General features: G+C 38.6%; 1 protein-coding gene across 2 annotated transcripts in view; it reads left to right on the top strand.

Annotated features, from left to right (window-relative positions):
* The window catches only part of LOC127570260 (phosphatidylinositol-3-phosphatase SAC1-like), a 40,178-nt gene that overhangs the window by 3,221 nt on the left and 14,617 nt on the right, over positions 1–22,340 (top strand). For both annotated transcript variants that reach the window (XM_052015610.1, XM_052015608.1), the window contains exons 2-10: positions 4,348–4,445; positions 5,982–6,056; positions 7,923–8,050; positions 11,255–11,404; positions 12,461–12,520; positions 14,789–14,822; positions 18,286–18,387; positions 19,646–19,731; positions 21,418–21,504. In XM_052015610.1, the coding sequence (XP_051871570.1) occupies positions 4,348–4,445; positions 5,982–6,056; positions 7,923–8,050; positions 11,255–11,404; positions 12,461–12,520; positions 14,789–14,822; positions 18,286–18,387; positions 19,646–19,731; positions 21,418–21,504 (820 nt within the window). The remainder of the gene's footprint in view (positions 1–4,347; positions 4,446–5,981; positions 6,057–7,922; positions 8,051–11,254; positions 11,405–12,460; positions 12,521–14,788; positions 14,823–18,285; positions 18,388–19,645; positions 19,732–21,417; positions 21,505–22,340) is intronic.

The following is a 22,340-nucleotide window of genomic DNA, read 5'->3' as shown; positions in this document are numbered from 1 at the left end:
TCCAGCATTTCTGGTGCCCACCATTCCTTTGGATAGAAAGTTGGGCAAATCTCACTTGTATCTTTTGCAGTCTGGGGTTATCTGAGGCAGTGCATTGAAAGCTACTGTTAATTAATTCTGCTGAGTTGCACATAAATTGGAGATTTCACTATTAAATTCATTTATGTTTTGATTTTCTTAAAACCATTCCTTGGAGGAAATACACCTGCACTTTTTGCCAGGATCGTTTTTTTTAAATGTAGTCGGAGGCTTTTCCCCAGGGCTGAAATGGTGGCCACAAGAAGACATAGGTTTAAGGTGCTGGGGAGTAGGTATAGGGGAGATGTCAAGGGTAAGTATTTTACTCAGAGAGTGGTGAGTGTGTGGAATGGGCTGCCGGCAACGGTAGTGGAGGCGGATACGATAGGGTCTTTTAAGAGTGTTGATTAGGTACATGGAGCTGAGAAAAGTAGAGGGCTATGGGTAGGCCTAGTAATTTCTAGGATAGGAACATGTTCGGCACAGCTTTGTGGGCCGAAGGGCCTGAATTGTGCTGTAGTTTTTCTATGTTCTATGTTCTATCCTGCAGAATTGCCTTTACGAGATACTTGTCCTCAATTTCAAATTCATTCCTATCTTTTATTCTTCCATGTTTTTGACCTGCTTTTTATCCCTATGTGCATTTTATCCTTGTGTGAAATCACTGCTGCATGCTTAATGTCAATCTGCAGCAGCAGGATGTACGTTCCTCCCTTATGAAAACTGCTTCCCCATAACCGATGCTTGTTACCTGCCTGTGAAACATTCCTCTTCAGTATTCCCTCAATTTCCATACTTCTGCCCTCTAAAGACTTTCACTCTCTTGCATAGCTCTATCTTTCTCATCCTTACTTTGAAGAGGCATGAACTGTCTTTCTCTACATCAGTACTGTATAGGTGCAGGCTGTTGGGAATGTAGTTTGCTGAATGTGATAGCCTGTAAGTATAATAACACAGATTAATACAGCTACTTTCCATACCTTTTTTTGAAAGTTAATATTGGAGTATGTGATTAGTAAGGATGCCATGCTGAGTTCCCAATCATTCTGACCTTGGGAGTACATGATGGAGTTTTCCAGCTGTTTCCAGATACTTTTTTCTAATTTCTATGCATGGAATGAAGGAAAGTTGCATTCTTTTTTATATTAAAGAAAGGCCACCGATACAGCTCAATTGCTTCATAAGTATGCATGTGTGCACCTGCACATGCAGTTGAGCTTTGTCTTGAAGATATTAAAGGATGGGTTATATTAAGGTTACATGAAGAGAAACTATTTTTGCTAGTCAGGAAGACTATGAAGTCTAAAAATTGGAAGTAGGCCATGAGTGAAATTAGATAACATTTCTATATTGCAAAAGATGGTAGAACTTCAAAATTTTCTCCTTGAAAGTTTTTAAGAAATGTGGGAGTAAACAAGGCAGATTGCATTAGAACACAAAGCACCCATAATCTTATTGCATGACAGAATAGACGGAAGAGCTAACTGTTGCATTCCTGTGTTCTGAACATGATTGCACAAGTTATGCTCTACACCCTTGCAAACGCAACTACATGGTAGAAATGGAGAGGTGGCTGCTTTCCAGAAAGGAAATTGACTCACTAGCCATTACGCTGTGTGAGTGACATGCCTGATGCAAGTATGTGTTGAAAGTTGGCAGGTGACTAAGTTTATTGCAGCTGCTTAGAATGAGTTTGTTGCTAAAGGGTTGTATATTTGTCAGGATCATGCCTATTTGGAAGTCTGGTTGCAGATGTCTGCTGTAGGTTTTATGGAGAACAGTAGTTTTTGACTATGATCTTTAGCTACATCCCTGTACAAGACTCCAGCTATGGTCACATGAGTAGCAGTAGAGGACAGTTGCTAATGGAGCATGGGTTTGTTTTCTTTGAACCAGAGGGGGCTGAAGGGTCACTTCATTGAGATGTGTTAAAATTTGAGGGGTCTTGATAGAATAGATGGGTCTTATTTCATTTATCAAAGCAGCCAGAAATCAGAGAGCTTGCATTTAAAATAATTGGCAAAAGGATTTGAAGGTGGTAGGAGTCTGGAACTCATTGCCTGAAAAAGGTATCAGAGGCAGAAACCCTCAATACATTTGAAAAGTGCCTTGCTGAGTACTTGAAGAGATGTGCCCTATAGGGCCATGTAGCAAGTGCTGAAAGGTGGGATTAGTTTGGTAACTTTTTTTTCACTGACATGGACATGATGGGATGGATGGCCTCCTGGGTCTCAAATTGTCTCTGGTTACAACACTGTTGTTCTCCACAATCAGGCAATGCTGACAAGTGCTGTATAACCAGTAAAGCCCCACATAAATTTCTTGACCTTCCTGTTCTCAAGGACAGGATATAGCACCAAAGCAATGGGTTGCAGATAGATGTATCTTTAATAGCAATAACCTTGCTAAAGAGATGAGGTCTCCCATGGAACACCAATATCATTGTTCAGACACATGAACTGTTGAGGAGGTGTCCCGTCAATTGCAAATGTTTTGTAACATCAATGAGCTTAACAAACAATAGGTTTTCAGTGGTGGTTTTAGTTAACAGTGCATTGCACTGTACATGCAATCCTTGCCCCATAAAAAAAATCCATGTCTCATGCAGAGAACCCAAGTGTACCTGAATAAATCTTGGGTAAATCCATCTTAGATTTTTGGGTGATAGTCTTTAGCATCTTTAACATGATAATTGTCCCAGGTACATGGGGACTATGAAATAAAATTTGACTCCCAATCTACTAGGAGATATTGAGGTAGATGACTCAATCCTGGGTCAAAAAAGTAGATTTTAAGGAGTGCTTTAAAGGAGGTAGAGAGAGGTAGAAAGGCTTTAAGAAGGCATCTTTAGAGTTTACGACTTTGGAAGCTCAAGGCATAGCGACTAAGATGAAGTAGGTAAAAATAAGGGATAATCAAAACACCAACAATGGAGCCGAGCAGATATTCAGAAAGTTGTAAGACTGGGTGAGATTATAGAGGTAGGGAGGGGTGAGGCCATGGAGGGATTTGAAACAAAACTTGCTGCAAGTTAGGACATGAGTTTCAGAGAGTGCAAGTTGGACACTGGTGAGGAACAAGTCTAACAGCAACAACAGCATACAATTTAGGGTATCAACAACAGATGAACTGAGAGGCACAGTTGGGTAATGTTATGAAGGTAGAACTAGGTCATCTTAGAGCTGGCACGGGTATGTGGTTGGACATTCTCCGGGGATCAAATAAAATGCAAATTTAGGATCAGCCAATAAATTTTGTGCCCTTTCTCTTTTTGATTATTACATGGCTTTGTGCCTTGGAATGTCTACAAGTTATTAATTATATAAAAGGGAGCCTCTAATGGTAGTATATTTCTAGCTTATGCAGTGTGGGTGAATTGCTCATGAACTGACTTCGCTGCTTGGATCACTTTTTTTTCTCCATGGCAGCGGGCCTACCGGACCCAGATGGTCTTCCAAATATTTAATTGGTTGGAGTCTCTCTAACTGGGTACTTATGTGGACTGTGATGCAAATACTGATCCATTGCTCCTTGGGTGGTGTGTGTGTGTGAAATGGAAGTGAAATAGTGGTGGAGATGAGGATTGTGTAATTGGTAAAAGCTGAAATTGAATTTGAAAGGAAAAATCATTGCTATGATCTGCTGTGTGCAGTTCTGGTCTGCATATTACAGGAAAGATCCGATTGTGTTGGAAAAGCGCACCCGAGGTTTACAGGAATGTTGACAGGACTGGAAAATTGTAGCAATGGGGAAAGATTGGATAAGCTAAACTTGTTTTCTTTGGAACAGAGGATGCTGAGAAGAGACTTATTTGAGATGTATGACATTGAGATGATTTGATAGAGTTAGTATAAATTACCTATTCCTCTGATTGTCATTAGCTAGTCATCTACCTCAATATCTTCTAGTAGACTGGGAGTCAAATTTTGTTCAAGCACCAAGGAGCATGGATTTAAATTAATTAAATGAAAAATTAGAAGGGAGATGATGAAAATATTTTCACCCAGAGGTTGGTAAGGGTCTGGAGCTCACTCTGAAAGGGAGTTAGGCAGAAACAGCACATTTAGGCAGCACTTGAATTTGTACATGACAGCCATGACATTCAGAGCCATGGATCTAATGGTGGCATTAGGCTAGGCATTCTTTTTAGACCAGCAGGGGTATGATAGCCTTGTAAGCCATATAAGTTTTCCAAGATTCTGTCCTTGTTTATGTTCACCCCATGGTCATCCATAATTCGCTGCTTGCAAGATGCCTTTCTGGCAGTGATAAGATTAAGCTTTGATATTTTTTCATGTAGCTCAGTAACTTTTCAAAATTATTTTTAAGGCACACAACTCCAGAAAAATTCTACTTTGAGGCTTGTGATGATGGATCCAATGATGTTCTCACAATCGACCGGGTCTCTAATGAAATTACCCTTGGAGGTAAGATCTGTATTTGAAGCAATTCAGCGTAGTAATTTACTTTTTGGCAAGCAGCAACATCTTTTTTAATGAAACTTAAGATAGTCAAGTTCCTAGAAGTAGGTGCACATAATTATTATAGGGCATAATTATTATATTATCAAACCACAAGGCAAACATGCACTTTGCTGCTAGAGTGCTATTGAATATATTTGCTAATACTCCTTGTGTTGAGTTTGATTCAAGGAAAAAATAATGCTGTGTTAGGTGTTCAGTTCCTGCTTCAAAATTAATTGAAATGAAGCTTTGATCTTCAGGGCATTCCAAGCTGTCACCAGGTTGTTACTACAATTATTTATACTGACCTTGTGTATCTACTTAGAAATCCTTAATCTGCCTTATGAGACACAAGCACCTTCTTCTCATTTCATCCTTCCCCTCCACTCCTCACCTTCATACCTATCCCCGGTGAATGGTCTGTTGTTCTAGGGGTCGTAGCTCTTGCTAACAATGCTTAAAATCTCCGCCACACTCCTGTTGATCACATTTTACACACTATATCAGAGGACTACTTCAAGTTTATTGTCATGCGCATAAATGCCTTGAGAATTTGCTTTTTACAGCAGCAGCACAGTACATTACAAACATGACAAACAGAAATTACATAGATTTAAATTAACCTAATTATGTGTGTTCTGGTATTTTTATATTGGAACATTGCTATTATTAGAATCATTCCATGTTCAGGATTTCATGTTGGTAAATGTTACTCCAAGTTTGCTGAATTTCCTTCAGAAAGGATTCCCAGGGAAAAATTAGACTGCATAATTTGAGCTGCTAATCATTGTTTCAGATGTTGATTCTGCTTGTAACTATAGGGAATTTTCTCTCATTGACACCATCTCCACTAGTTTGAAATTAAACATTGAGTTATTTCATTCTTTTTACATAGTACATCTCTATCGCTCAACATAAGATCGTACCATAAATTATCCATCATTATCTTTTGTGTGGATATAAAATTAAATGCTTAGGGCATTTATTTAATTTAAGAAATCTGAGCAGTTGGGGTACCTCATATTTATTTGTTTAAAAATTTCATACATGTGTGAATTATTTTTAAAGATTCTCAATATGCCTCATTCTCTCTGATTGTAAGACTTATTTGCAGCACAGAGGCATGTCATCTAGTCTTAGTCCACTCTGTTCCCACATCTCTTCGTTCTCCTTTCTTTCAACCTCCTGTTCTTCTGTTTTGACATGGTCTCTGTTGTGGTCACCAAGTCCTGTAGTACAGCCTCACCACTCACCTTGGTTTTTGAAATAAGCTTCTCTTGCTTGCCATCCCAAATCTTTCAATTTTCTTAAAAATTGTCTCCCTTAATAACTATCTAAATATTGCTATTATCCTTCAACAATACACATCTTTTGCATCCAACTACTGTGCTGTGCTTTATTCTGAGTTTTGTATAATATTTTACATGTCTGAATTGAAATTCAATGTCTAATGTTGAAATCCAAACTATTAATGTATTTTTCCTGTTTTATTTTTCTCAGTTAAGAAAGATGTCCCACCCTCTGCAGTTACCAGACCAGTCTATGGAATCATGGGAACAATTCGCCTGGTGGCAGGTGGGTGATTTTTAGAAATGAGAGAAATATTTTCAAGTTTTAATTGGCTTGAACAGTAATACTGGCATTGATTTCATTTATTATTGCTGCAGACCTCTAAATATCACTGTTGTGAATCCAAATTTACTATTTTCGGATTGGTCTAGGCATTGTGTTTCTCTGAGCTCTGCTTTAGTTTAGTGTTTTACACCACACAGTTTGCCATTATGAGGAGATATCAAAAAATCACATTACAACAGTGGGCTGCAACAAAGTTAAGCTTGTTGGAGATGAGTCTCCCAAAACAGTTAGAATACCAATATATGAGCTGCTGGAAATCTGGAACAAAAACAGGAAATGTTAGAAACACTCAGCAGGTAGGCAGCATCTTTGGAAAGAGAAATAGAGTTAACTGAGTGTTTCTAGCATTTCCTGTTTTTGTATGGGCCATTGACATAGTTCAAATACTCTCAAATGAGACTGGCTGACTATTGGAAATAAAACCTTACGTAGTACCTAAGCAGAGAGGAGTTAGACTGAATAGTTTGTTTCAGTGCTAAATATTCTAAGACTTTTTTGCGCTACATTCTAAGTAGCGTAATTGATAATCCTTTCAAAGAACATTTTGTGCAATATTGAAGATGGTGGTTATTTGCCATGTTGCAGTCATTGAAAGGAATTTGACAATTTTTCTTCTGTCTAAAATTTAGTAATGTAATTGATGCTTACCAAGTTAATGTGTTATTTTCACCTATTATTTTTAAAGAAATAAATTATCGTCAATTTGGTATCCCAAAATATCTGCTGGCAAAGCTTATAGAAAGTTAACTTCTAAAATCATTAAACCTTGCATGATTTTTTTTGTTTCAAATGTTGGTTGTTTTAGCAGAAAATTAAATTCACAATGGGATCACTTGGCATGTTTCATCTCTGTCACAAGCTGTTTATTGGGTGTCTGCACAAACCCACATGAAGCAGTAGTCTAATCAAAGAGTACAAGTGGAAGTGTTTGCTAATTTTTAATTTAATTCTGCTGATGCAAGTAACATCAGGTTTTCAGCTTAGCAGTACTGCAGTATAGTTCAGTTGAATTTCAAATTACATGTTGGATATTCCTGCTTTTCAGAATGCCTGAAAGTGGAGAACGGAAAATCCTGCATTTACTTGGTGGTTTTTCAGGACATCTCAAAGTGCTTGGCAGCTAATTAAATAATTTAGAGGTGTTATCACTTGCAATGTGGCAAGCAGTTTAAGAACAACAGGTTCCCTCAAATTACCATGCAATAGTGATCAGATCATCTGTTTTTGTGATGTTGACTGAGGCATAAACATTGGCCAGAAACATTTGCTACTCTTTAAAGTCATGCCACAAGAGAGCAGGTGGAGTCCAGGTTTAACTTCTCAGCTGCAGGACATTTGCTGGCAGTCCCTCACTACATAATGTCAGGCTAGATTTTTGCACCTGCATCTCTGAAATGGGGCTAAAAACCATGACCCTCTGACTCGAAGGTGACAGTGAATGTCACAGTTTGACATTCACAGGCGATTGGAAATATTTGTGAATTAGCTAAGAATAAACCATTTAAACACTGTTAAAATCACAGGCTATTTAATTCTACCATTAAGAAAGGACTTGCAACTCCAATAACTCAAACATCTCCATAATAATGGCATTAAAAGAAAGCAAAATTGGAAAAAGGTTCTGGAGGGAAGGAGTTCTTGCATAATCTACATGGGTGACAGTTCTTGTATCTTGGTTTAAAGTTGGGGTTATTGGGTCTTTAAGCCCAATGTCTTAGGAAATGTGAAGAAACCCAAGGCTGGTCTAGGTCTGTTGTGGTCAATATTGCACTGTCTGATAAAAATCCTTTTCCAATCTTCCTACAGGCATGTACCTTATTGTCATTACCAAAAAACAGAAAGTAGGAGAGTTGTTCAGTCATTCTGTCTGGAAAGCAACAGAATTCAATGTCATTTCCTACAAGAAGACAGTGTTGCACCTTACTGAGATGCAGGTAATGGATATAATAATCAAAAAGCAAAACCCACAGATCAGAAATAGAAACAGAAAATGCTAGAAATACTCAGCAGGTCCGGCAGCATCTGTGGATAGAGAAACAATTTATGTTTCAGGTCAAAAATCTTTTATCAGAAGTTTCCTCTGATGAAAGATAATGAAAACTACAATAGATTTTTTTTTAAATGACAGGTACAAATGAGTTTCAGGTGTCATTCTCTTTATTGACTTCTAATAAGCATGGCACATGCTTTATTTGCAATGTCCTGTGATTTATTGAGCCTTGCATCTTCCTACTTGTCTCATTTTCATGATTTTATAATGCCAGTATAAAAAAAGCTGCATCTTTTATTCATGCCATCCAGGAGCTGGTTGGTGTGAGGATATGTTCTTTTGTACTTATTTGTAAGTGGTATGTGGGTTTTGCTGGTAAATCTAACATTAATTCCCTTGAGAAATTGGTGGTGAGCAAGCCCCTTTGAGCCAGTGGAGTTCTTGTGGTGAAGTATGGTAGTGACTTAGAAGGTAACTTGCAGGTGGTGGTAGTGGTTTCCATGCACTTGCTATCCTTGTCTTTCTGGGTGGTAGAGATCACAATTTTAGGACTACTATTGAAGAAGCCTTAGAGAATTGTTGTAATGCATTCTTAAGTGTACAAAGAGCTCACTCATTTTATTTCCTTTAGTCTTGTTGTCCGTGTTAAAACCCTATTGCATATCCTAACCACATCCTTTACTGAACCTCCTGCTCCAGCTCCAACTACAACTACATTTCACTTCCAACATTCCAAACTGTGCTTATTTGTTTTCTGCCTTGCATTCTCCTCTAATTCTCAATGCTGCTGTCAATATTCTGATGCTTTCTCGTGGCTCATCCAACTCCGTGGCCTTTTTTTAAATTATTAGTCATTCCCCATACTAATTTAATCTCAACAAATGCTTTATGAGCATTACAAATGTCTTCAAAATAAATAGTCAGTTTCTCAGTTTCCCAACAAAGATAACAAAAAATCGACCATGAGTAGTAACTATTGAGTGGGAACTTTGGCGGCTTCAGAATCTTTCAACTAGCTTGAAATTTGGGATCCTGTCAAAAGCCTTGCTAAAATTCACGACCAACACATCAAATGCAGTGCCTTCCTGTTATCTCCTCAAAGAATTCAGTCAAATTAGTTGGAGGTGATTTTCCCTTTGTATCCATGCTGCTTGTACCAGATTAATCTGTGCCTTTTTAAACAAAGGCTTATGGTGTTCCTTAAAGTTATTCCAATGCACTATTTAAGTTAAACTAACTGGCCTATAATTACTAGGTTTATCTCTACCTCTCTTTCTAAATGAAGGATGGTGAGAAGTGCCAAAATTACCAAGGCTTCATCCTCCACCTCAGTGTTCTGGGAGCTGGCTTTCTTCCTTTGCCTCATCCAGTGCTGACCTCTTTAGTACTCCAGTGTGCTTCTTCTGCACTTGATGCCACCTGTTAGTCCTATATTGAAGTACATCATCACTGCATTTAGAACCCCATTCCCACCACTGAGAGCTTCCCCCAACTCTGCTCCAGTGCAGCAGGGCTCTTGCCAGCATACCAATATCTCAGCATTCAATTAACCTAGGCACACACCTCTGCCTCTGAATGTTTCTCCTTCTTCATACAAAACCCAACACTGATTCCGTGTTCCTGAAATCCAGCAATACGTGTTTACCCAGACACTTAGGATGTGAAAGAAACTAGAAGGTTGTGTGACCTCTCCCCTTCCCACCAACAAACAGCAACTCGTCAAGCTTCCTTTCCTGTTTTACTGTTCTGCGCATATGGAAAGGTACAATGGTCAGCATAGACATGTGGGCCGAAGGGCCTGTTTCTGTGTTGTGAGACTCTATGCTCTAAATTTCTGTATTAGGACAGTACCTAATTTCTCAATGCACCCAGAACTCATTTTAAAATTTCAAGCACCTGCTTGTCTTCTGATGGTGTTCACAGCTACACTGAGCTTACACAATAGGTTATCCATAACCCACCCATCTCTGCCTAACCCCACCACCTCAGACAGTCTGTGGCCATTGCTGATTTATGTTCTTTCTTTCTTCATGTAATTCCCCTAATATACTTATAATCATCTTTTAGTTTCTTTGAAAAGTGTTATATTGTGGAACTGGCTGATCAGCATACAATTCAAATGCCTTTGAAATTGAAATTTCATTTCAGCCAAGACTAGTGAAATCACCAGTTTCTCTGCTGATTGCGAAAGGGCCGCACAGAAATATTTACAGCACATACCTGTATATCTCCCTCTGCATATATATTCATTAAAATGGTCAAAGTAGTACATCAGCTTGCGCAGTTGCACCTGTCAACCCTATCTTGAAGCTTGAATTTTTCTTTAGCTGCATCCTGAAATCATTGAGAATATTCTAGCCAGCAATGTTAACCACAGAGTAATTCCAGATTCTCTTTTTTATATAGGAGGTAGAATTTCAGGATCTAAAGACTGGTCAGTGCTCCACCTCAGCTGCAGATTAATATACTCTACAGGATATGGTTTAATATTCATAGCAGTATAAACCATAATCTTCCATGATGCTCCACATATGGAATTTGAATCTGTGATCTGCTGATTCAGATGCATAGGTGCTACCACTGAGCCACATTTACAAAATCCTTTGCGATTTGTGATCTACATCAAGATGCTAATAACATCAGTAAGGAACTTTGTTAACCAATGCAGTTCATCTTTTTCGGATTTTGTTTTTATATAACTGCACAGTGTCACAGCTAGAACTGCCTCAAAGCTCCAGTGACCTGGATTCAATTCTCATCTTGGATGCTGTCTGTATGAAGTTTGCACTTCTCTCTGTGACCACAAGGGTTTCCTTTGGGTGCTTCAGTTTCTTTCCACATTCCAAAATGGTGCGGGTTGGTAGATTTATTGGCTGCTTTAAATTGGCCCTAATGTGTAGGTGAGGGATAGAATCTGGGGGAGGAGTCGATGGGAATATTAGGAGATATAGAGGGAATGTGATTCTGTGGGCCAGCATAAACTCAATGGGCCAAAATATCCACCTTCTGTTTTGTAAAGAACAAGGAATAATATCACTGTACATTTATTAACTGGTTTCGTGCCTTGCTTTTTATACTTGGTATCTGCACAGTAATAATGTTGGAAAAAGTTTTCAGAAAATATTATTAATTTGTTCTTATTCAACAGATGCTGGATAATAAGACTTTCTTGGCAATGCTTAACAATGTGCTTAATACTGATGGATTTTACTTCTCTACAACTTATGACCTGACTCATACTTTGCAACGCTTGGCCAACACCAGTCCAGAGTTTCAAGAGATGACTCTACTGGAAAGGGTAAGGTTGATTCAGGGCAAGAGGATCAAGAACAGGAAGCCATATTGTGCAGTCTCCTCCAGATTCACCAACTATGGTTCAAAGTCCACATCAGTGCTACATGTTCCACAGCAGCAAGTTTGAGTTATCAAATGTGAAATATTTATCCTGGATCTTTTTGAAAATCTCATGAAACATTTAGTGAAATAATAGGTTTTCAAAAAGAATTAGGCTTTTACATAACAATCCCTTTTTCAAATCCACTAAATTTCATAATTTTGTGTTGTTTTGTACAAGTAATTATCTTGCTCGTTAATTTTCACCACATTTCCTTCCATGCGTAAGGCCTGGGTGTTGACTATTCCATTTTGAACACTGGTTACAAGGACCTAAGTGCAGTAGTTTTAGGATCCAGTCTACAGAAATCAAAAGGTACCACAATCGACAAGCATAGTTCTGAACTAAAGATCGACCTAAAGGTCAGCCCATAATAATGGCAAGTATAAAATCCAAAAAAAGGTTCTCAACCGTGCCCATCTGAAAGTTTGTTTAAACTAGTGTAGATTGGATTTCATTACCTGCGAAAACTTAGATTGTTTGATGGTAACTGCAGTAATCCTGCTTTAAGACTTCCAGCTAAGCTCCAAATTAAGAATAGTCTTGACTTTGCCATATCTTGTGTCTGCAGGGTGCTAGTTTTGAGAATGTAGGAGGAGGAGCAGTTTGACAATATTGCCAACAGTATATTTGCTTTGCTTGTTTGTGTGCCAGACTTTTACTGACATCAACACTAACAGAGAAAAAGCATCCCACTATGCTTGTGTGTTGGTTGGCATTCAGCAGCTGAATGTGTTTCCCTGTGATGCTGGTTGGCACATCAAGTAGTGTTGGTTTAAAACATTCTCTCTTAGCATGGGTTATTCTGCACAGGTTTCTTCAGGAAAGATGAAGCAAGATAAATCTGTTGTATTGTGTTAATTGCATGTTTCAGTTTGCTGCATTTATCTAATTAAGTGGTGTCAGTTGCATGGATATGTTTACCTTGTACTAGTGTTTACAATGCCATTATCCTCATAGGCAGATCAGCGCTTCGTATGGAATGGGTACCTCCTGCGGGAATTTGCTGCACAGCCAGAGGTAAGTTCTTTGGTAGGGTTTGAGAGAAGTGGGGACTTTGTTATTCATTGTTATTGATAGTTCTGAAGAATCTGAATATGTCCTAGTATCAATGAATTATTAGGCCACTTCTTTCTGCCCACCATCTTTTTTTTTGTTGGACCTTGGCCTTCAACTGCTTCTAAAGCTGTTTTTTTTTCCCTTTTGGGCAGGGTGGAGATTCCAATCCAAGAATTCCTTGCTCTGGAGTTAATTAGACCCTGGATCCCTCGGGAACTCTCATCACACCAAACCTAATGTTTTCTGTTAGGGAAGCCAAATAGTAATTATGGTGGACTTTAGATTCGTCCAGATGCTATGGGCACTCAGCAGCCTCTGCTAGTTGAGAGCTGTCAGGTGCCTGTGAGGTGCTGTTTGAGAAGATGGGGTCCTAGAGACCTTCAGCATTAATTTTCTTGTGGCAATGTTTCTATAGCTGCTGTTGTTTTGGGATCCAGGGTGTTGAAAATAACAGAGCAAATTAGGCATGGTCAGTTCGACAGTCATTGGTACCTGTTTTGGTGTGAGTAATGCAGACCTCCTAGAGCCTTTTGCTTAGGTGCTGATATAATCTAGTATTTGCCAATGCCAGGATCAGGGATTTTGAAGCATCTTATCTGGAGGGTGACTCTGCCGGAATTGACTTTTACTTGCCAGGTTATTGTGTCTTTTTTGACCCTAACATAGGTTCGCCTTGAGGATTAATTTATCTCCCTCTGGGTTGAGGGAAAGGGTTTTTCAAGATCAGAGAAGTCCTCCTTGGCCTCATCTGTAGCTTACAGTGTTGGGCTACAGGTGCTGAAGACTGGAATGTCTTGGTTAGAGTGAACTGGAAAACATGGGATCTTCACTTATTCTGCATGGATTTCCCAGAGAACATGGACTAACATTCTTGATGGCTAATCCCCACCCCATGAAGGCAATGATCCTCTTCCATCTTGCCTTTCCAGAAAAAGGTGTACCCACCACTTGGTTATTTGAGCTGGTCATGTTCTCGTCTTTTGTCTTAGGACAATGATGTTGATGTCAAAGTGAGGCTCTGATATTAGAGCACTGTTCAGATCTGGGGTTATTGGCTGTTGGGACAATCCATTGGGGTCCTGACACTCCAGATCCCAAGCTTCATGTTCAGTGGAATTTGCCTGTGTGTGACTTCTTTTAATGTGGGACAGCTATTGCATATTAACCACCACATAGACTTGACATTGTGAGACCTTGATCCAGTGGCAAAGGTATCCAGCGTGACTTGGAAACAAGCTCTGCTACAAGGACAAAGGCACGCATATATGTGTATACACAAGTAGGTATCTGCACACATGCTCTTTTCTCTTGCATGCAAACACACAGACACACATAACATGTGTATGTTGGCTCAGGCACAGGTGTTCTTGCCCTCTCCCCCCATTTATACCCATTCTCCCCTTCACCTTTCTCACCCTGGATCCTCCCATCCCTGAACCTCTTCATTTACCCCACTGACCCCTGATCTCCTCCACCCTCCATTCAACTCTTGCACCCTCCATCTTGCATCCTACTGTTTGGGCATCCCTTCCCTCTCTTTCATCTGACTCTGTTCTCCACCCTCCACATCTCCTATCAACTTCACCTACGCCCACCAAGATTCTGGGCGATATCTGTGGAGCCATATCAAAAGATGAGCAAATTGTCTTAGGAGAGATGGAAAATGGGATCAGAAGAAAAGTGTTAAGAAGCGATATATCCCTTATGTTTTAGTTTAGTAGAAGTAGAGCCTTATGCACTTGTTCTAAAAAAACATGGTTGTTTGGTAAGGAGATGAGTCCAGATTTTTTTGTCTTGCACTCTGTACCAAGTGGAGAAATGGGGGTGAAGTGATCTCATTCCAAGTTACTCCTCATGGTTGATGCTATTCCAAGAACCTTTGTTCAAGGCATGTGGATATTTTGCTTACGCTGACATGTATTATCAATTCCTAATTCCCACGAATTGAGGCAGTTAAGAGTTAAGCCCGATAGGTTTAGGTCACGTAGTACAGACTGGAAGATGTTGGTGAACCAGATAGGTTTTCACATCGATCTGATTGCTTCCTGGTCATATTGGCTTTTCATTTCCAGTTTTGATTATTTGAACTTAAATTCTCCATTTCTTGCAATTTAAACTTGTATCTCTGGATCGTAGTAAAACTATGGTACCATATCTATAGTGCTGATATGTCAAGTCACATGGTGTCAATAATGGAATTGATTAATTCATTTTTTCTCTGCCCAACAGCTTCACAGGTTTGCTGTGCCAGTGATTCATGGTTGTATCCTTTTCTAGAAATAAAGTGGCAGCAATAGCCCTGCAAGTGACTAAGATGTATCTAACTGATTGATGGGAATAAAACATTGTTGTTCAGGTAATGGAAGTTCGTCCTTACAGAATTCACAAATCACTACCCAAAAGTTTGAGATACAGAATAAAATTCACTCTCTTGGAAATTATGTTTAAAAAAACCTGTAAAATACAAATTTTTTTCAACTCTTGTTTCTTGTTGCATGCACAGATGACACAGCTTCACATTAAAGACTGTTTTGGTGGAATGCAACTCTTTCCCCCCCACTATTGCCCTGTAATACAGGGGTTGCCTGTATTGTTTTACTATTGCATTTAGGATTTGCAGCTAGAAATAGAACTGGCTCTGCATTGAACAGGGTCAGTATGGGGCATTTTACATGGAACGGGGAAAGGTCAGCCCGGTGCATCATACTGCGAACAGAAAGTGCATCATTACATAGAACAGGGAGATCTGCCTGAGCATTGTACAAGGAACTGAGATGGGTTAGCCAGGAATGTTTTAATGAAGGCAGGTAATGGGTCAGCCTTGATGTTCAATTGTGTAATTCCCTAAGATGATGCCTTTAGATTTAATGAAACACTAATTGGCTACATTGCTGGTTACAAGCCTTTATTATACTGTTATATCTGGAAGTTTATATCTTATAGCTTGGGTAGCAGGTTTGATAGCTAAACTATTTTCTCCCTATTTCTGTAAGTAAGAGAATGACATTTATCTACCATATATTTGCTCATTCATTCAATGTTTAAATTGCCCTGCATACTTCTCTCAACTCTCAATCTCACCACCTGTTCATATGGGATTGCAAGCTGTGAGGATGATGCAAAGAGGCTTCAAGGCACTTTTGGCAAGTTGAGTGGGCAAATGCATGGTAGTTGCAATGTAATGTGGATAAACAGAAAGGCAGAGTATTATTTAAATGATGGTAGATTGAGAAATGTTGTGTGCAAAGGGACCTGGAAATCTTTGCACACCAGTCACTGAAAACAAATGGGCAGGTTCAGCAAACAGTTAAGAAGGTAAATGATATATTGCTCTTTATTGCATAAAATTTTGAATACATGAACAAGGATGTCTTTCTACAACTACATAGAACCTTGGTGAGACCACCAAGGTTCTCATTGTGTGCAGTTTGATCTCTTTACCTCAGAGTATTCTTGCCGTAGAGGAAGTGCTGAGAATGTTCACTGGACTTATTCCTGGAATGACAGGACATGTAAGGTTGGTTGATTAGGGCCATAAGAGCAACCAACAGAGGCACAGAAGTTAACTTTGTTGCCTTGCAGCTGCAGGGACTCAGATTCGATCCTAATGTCAGAAGCTATCTGTGTGGAGTTTGAAAGTTCTCCCTATGACTGCACGTGTTTCGGTCAGGTGCTCTGGTTTCCTTCAAGTTCCTAAAAATGTGCTGATAGATTATCCCTTAAGAGAGGTTAGTGGCAAAATGAAACAAGTGGTAGATGATGAGTATTTGAGAGAGAATAAGCTATGGGGATACAGGTGAAATAAGGAGAAGGGAAATAATACCGATGGGATTTGCTCTTCTGGGAGCCGATAGGCTGAATTACCTCCTGTGTTGCAATAACTAAATAATTCAGGAACTTGGCCTCCATCACTTTCTGTGGTAGAGAATTTCACGGAATGAATAGTGAAGAAATTTCACTGAGTGAAGAAATTTCTTCTCACCTCAGTCCTAAATGTTTTGCCCCAAGTTCTGAGACTGTGACCCCTTGTTCTTGATACCCGAGCCATTCCTGTTAATAATGTGACATGTCCTCTCTTAACAAACTTTTGTGACAATTTACAAATATTGTGATGGGTATAAAGCATTAACATTGTTGAATCCCTGTGTGACTGCGTCTGTAACAAGAATACTGTCTATATTTGAATTTCCGAATAGTAGTTGGTGTTCATCATTGCTTCATTTCTTGTATTGCTTAACTTTTAGAAGTCTAAATTTAACAGATTAAAATTGCTTGCTTTCTTGACCCTTTCTCATTTTATTGTTATCCTAGATGGTTGCTTCCTGCTTGCAATCACTTTTACTGCTTGGTGATATCAGTAAGGTGTAAGAGTTCACAGCACCTAATTTGGAATTACAGTTGCAACCTACACACAATTGTAGTAGCAGTCAATGTAAAGACTCGATGTATTTGAAGATCCTAAATCCTTTTGAATGCCTCTAGACACACTATGGGTATCATTCTCTTTCTGTCCCTTCACACATAGCTCCCACTTTATTTTTAAAGAATTGAAAATGATACAATTGCACTTTTTTTATTTTTAACTTTTCCGTGTGTTTTTGTATATCTTTCAAAATTACAGCTTTTGATCGAGGATCACCACAATTTTTGCAAATACTATCTCCTACGCTTCAGGGTTTGAAGCAAGACAGGATGAATTGGATCGATTTATGTGGTTTTCTTCAATCATAGAACTTTTATTAAAGTATAGTTATTGATTGATAGTTCCATGTTGTATCTGCAACATTGCAATTCTCTGATATATCGGTAATGGTAGTTAAAATGGAAATTGTATTTTCAATAAAGTGATGAATCTGCTGTTCATAACAACCCAAGATCCTAACTAAGAAACTTCTAAACCTCCTTATTAATAAAATGAACTTTTTTCATGTGCAATATGTTACTCGGGAATTTAATTGATTACCTAGCATTTAAGAAGAAAACTGATTTATTTTTAATATATCCAAGATGAACAAGTTGGAAGGGCAGAAGTGTAAAGGTCCCACTTATTACCATATTCGCCGTAACTGATCTGATGCAGTGTTTTTGTTATTCACTATCAAAAGGAAAAAGCTTGAAGGAAGTGCCAATGGAGCATCCCAATGATTCCATACAAAAGAAGGCAAAACTGATATTCTCCAAATAAAACTGGTAACAAAACATATCATGCTGTCTGTCTGTTTTAATTCCTGGCACTTCCTTCAAGCTTTTTCCTTTTGATAGTGAATAACAAAAACACTGCATCAGATCAGTTACGGAGAATATGGTAGTAACAAATGGTAGTGGGACCTTTCACACCTTTGCCCTTCCAACTTGTACAACATGCTCTCTCCTAGCTTCAGCTATTGGTATCTGTTTCCAGTTGGAGTCCTGATAGAGATTCCAAGATATTCAGTACTCTGTTCCCACTTCAAACTATCTCATTTTTATACAATGTGGTGTTGTCCCAATTTCTTGACATTTTGTTTGGTGATAGGTCATTTGTGGTATACCACATGCCTCACAGTTGAAAACCTTGATAGACTGTTCTCGATGTTTTTGCCTTAAACTATCTTGCATCAGCTATGCAGTTGATATCTTTGAAATTATCTGTGCAATGTTATATCATGCTGATGTAATTCCTTCTAAAAGTGGAAATTTTACTGTTCTTAATTTAAGCATCCTTAACCATTTACCTCTTATCTCAGTCGTTACTGTGAAATGTTGTAGTATAAATGGAAAATACTTTGACTGGACAATTCTCTCTAGAAGGAGTTGTTTCAGGGCTGGAGTTCGATATTATGTTAGAGGTAAGTGGACAGATTTTGTTCTTAACCAGTCAGCCAGTAAACTTTCTACTTCATATATATAGCTTGATTTTTAAAAAAATTTTTGGTCGCTAAGGTAAAAAAAAGTTAATGTTGAGGCCATTGAGCAGGTGCAGAGAAAACACAAGGTTGATCCCTTGGTTTTAAATCATTGTATTGTAACAAGTGACTGGAGAAATTGGAAGTCTTAGCCTAATGAAATTGACTGAGGAGGAATCTTTAGGAAGCTTAGAAGATATTGGATGATGAAAGCTAGAAGCATTATGTAAAAGTAGAACCATGCATTTGAAATAGACTCCTATGTGAGAGCTGGTAAAAGTTGGTTTGGATGTGATGCCAAGATTGACCATTTCCTAAAATCATCTTATGGATAGGATTACAAAAGTAAATAATTCGTCAAGCCAGATGAAGTGACAAGAATCCAATAGATATTTCACAAGCAATGGTAGTTAGTTTTAATTGTGACACTTGTTATGTTTGGTTTGTACACTGTTTTGTTTTCCTGAATAGTTGACTCATGGTGCACCATATGGCCTCCTTTGTGCATTTCTTGAAGATTTTCAGAATCGGGTTTATAATCACTGTCTTATATGATGTGAAATTAGTGGTTTTGCTGCAGCAGTACTGTGCAAAGACATAAAATTACTATAAATTACAAAATAAATAAATAGTGCAAAAAAAGGAATAATGAGGTAGTGTTCATGGACCGCTCAGAAATCTGATGGCAGAGGGGAAGAAGCTATTTCTGAATCGTTGAGTGTGGGATTTCAGGCTCCTGTACCTCCTCCCCGATGGTAGTAATGAGAGGAGGACATGTCCCAGCTGGTGAGGGTCGTTAGTGATGGATGACGCCTTCTTGAGGCCCTGCCTCTTGAAAATGTCCTTGGTGGAGGGGAGGGTTGTGCCTGTGATGGAACTGATACTAATAGAGTAGGTATGAGTATGGAGCATAGGTGATACAAAGTGTTGGTATGGCATAGTACTTTGCTGTATTCCGGTAGGATATAGGTTCCCATCAGTTAGTTATCAAATAATTGCCAGCAGTTTGTTTTTAAGGCTCGAGGATTAGATGTTTTTGGACTAAGTGCTAGAAAATTGTAAGGAGCTGCTTTGCAGGAAACAAGATTTAGTAGTTGAGTCTTCCACATGTAAGGTGTAATTTTAATTCAGAAACTCAGTCATAGTTTACCTGGGATTTTTAAGAAATTTCTAAGCTTCATGTTTAATTTCTTTTTATTAGGTATTGACTCTGAGGGGCATGCTGCAAACTTTGTGGAGACGGAACAAATCGTTCAGTACAATGGTTATAAAGTATCATTTGTACAAGTGAGTGATTTCCACTGTATTGTACTAGTCAAACAACAACTTGCACTTCTCCAGCATCTGTGAGTAAACATCTATTGCACTTCCCAAATGGAAGTGAACGAAGGAGTAAATACTAATGCATGGGTAAAGTGATTAGAAGGGGCAACCAAAGATCCTGTGGAACAGCCGGACTTGGAGGAAGCTTCTACTTTGGAAGGGCAAAGTAAATAAAGAGTGGGAAATTCAAGAGATTGCAGACACTGTGACATAAAGAGTGAGGCAATGTAGAGCTGGACAATTGGCATTTATGAACCCTGTTTTAGAGATAAAAACCTAAGGCACTCTCAGACATTTAACCAGACAATATTAGCACCATTACAAAAGGAGATAGGAAAACAAATGATTAAAACTTATCAAAGAAATGGTTTTAAACAAAGGAATTTTCCCTCCAACCTTCTTTCTGTACAAAGATTATGGCCTAGAGCACCACTTGGTGGATAGAGAGTGTTGGGGAACTGAAGGCCGCATTCGGAGGGATGTAGAAGAAGGGTGCATACTTAAAGAAGATCATAGAGACAAGGGAGGATTGTGGCCATGAAGGAAATTAAACACTAGGATGAGTATTTAAGAGTTGAATATGTTGGGACTGGGATCTGATGTAGGTGAGTGAGCACATAGCTAACAGATAAGCAAGACAGAGCAGAGTTGGATATACACAGTGACATTTTAGATACCCTATGGTTTGTGAAGGTTATCCAGCTCTACATTAGAATAGTTCTGAAGGTGATAAAAGCATGGGTGATATCAGCAGCAATCAGAAGTGGTATTCTCGAATAACAAGATGTGGTTGAGAAGTTTGTTCTTGGACAATTTAATGTGTTGTTCAATGTGGCAGTACAATGGTTACATATCTGGGTTTATAACCTGGAGGCCTAATGAGGTCCAGTATTTCAGGCATTTTGGTTATGTTTTGTGATTATTACAACTAAGCAATTTGGCTTCTGATACGGCACTGACTGACATACATTCACTCTTGGTCTGGCCAGTGCCTCAATTTTTAACATGGTCATCCTTGTTTATAAATTCCTCCAAGAGCTCACATCTGCCCATCTCAGTAACTTGGTCCAGTTCTAAAATCCTATGAAATCTTTCCTCTAAATTTGACCTTTTGCACATCTCTGATTTTTATTTTTCCTCTTTTTAAGCTCTGTAATTCTATCCCTAAAACATTACCCTCCTCTTTGTCTTCCTTTTAGACATTGCTTAATACCTGTCTCTTTGGTTAGACTTTGGTTCACTTGTCCCAAAATCTCCATGTGTACTTTGGAGTCAAATTTTCTCTCTATTGATAGTCACTCCAATGAAGGACCCTGAAACATTTCTTTGTATTAAAAGAGTCTATATAAATATAAATTGTTGAGCAAAAAGAATATTTTTTTTCCCCTTCTGAAGACTTGCTCTTAATGGAGATCAAGTGAATAGAGACCAAGGAAAACAACTTTGTTTAGTGCAAAAATAAGGGTCGAAATGTAAAAATGATAAGAAAAATAAGGATGAAACCACTTACTTAGAATTTATTTCAAAGTTTTAATAGCTTGCCTATTTTTAATATGCATGCTTAAAAATGGTTCTGAAGATCTGATTAACTGTGAAAGGTGATTCTTGAGGACTACCTGATGTTAAATGAATTTCTCTTCTGCTTTCAAGACACGAGGGTCGATCCCCTTCTTCTGGTCACAGAGGCCAAACTTGAGGTACAAACCAAAGCCACAGATCAGTAAATCCATGAACCATGTGAGTATATTTAAAATAAAATGAACTGTTTTATTAATCTTTGCCCTGCAGTAAGTGAGCTGTTCTACTGTGATATATTTAAAGTTTTATGTTGTATGAAAGCTCTTTTCAGGGATGATTAAATATATATTTTACTAGACAGAATTACATTTACTTGGTATCTCAAAATCTATTGCTTGCATGAGAAGACAGTAAATCTGTGCAGTTGAACAAAACTGTTGAAGACATAAGAAAGCCTGCTGCTAGCATGTATTATTGAAGATAATCCTTTGTCAGTTTTCACATGTACGCTCAGGGAACCTGGCCCAGCCCACCGCCACCTTTCTCGATCACTCCACTGTTGTAAGTTGCCACAATGTTGGTCCAATGCTAATGCTTGATGAGAGCTAATTTCCTCCAAGTAAATCTTGAGAAGACTGAAACAAATTGCATTTTCTAGTCACCAACTCTGTTCCTCTACCTAACCACACACTTACACTGCCAACTTTCTGAATTGAACAAGGCTGTTCAGAACCTTGGTGCGTTATTTGAGCTTGAGAGGAGCTTTGCACCACATGTCCGTGCTATCACCAAAGTCACTTACTTCTACTCTCTCTCTATATATACTATATATGTATTGTCCTACTCTGCCCCCATGGCAGTTCATTTTCTGCTGAAACCCTAATTTGTACCTTTGTTAACGTTAGATCTGCTGGCCTGCTTGCCTCTTCCTACTCTTTTTAAAAGGGTCTAATTTCACCCCTCCCCATTCACTAATTCCCCATGCTTGCTGACCTGCATTAGTTCAATTTTAAACAAAGCCTCAATTTAAAATTTCTCACTGTTGCTTTCAGTCT

This window comes from Pristis pectinata, chromosome 5, assembly GCF_009764475.1.
Source record: "Pristis pectinata isolate sPriPec2 chromosome 5, sPriPec2.1.pri, whole genome shotgun sequence".
Lineage (NCBI taxonomy): Eukaryota > Metazoa > Chordata > Chondrichthyes > Rhinopristiformes > Pristidae > Pristis > Pristis pectinata.
The sequence above is the reverse complement of the archived record's forward strand: the minus strand, read 5'-3'. Positions and strand labels throughout refer to the sequence as shown.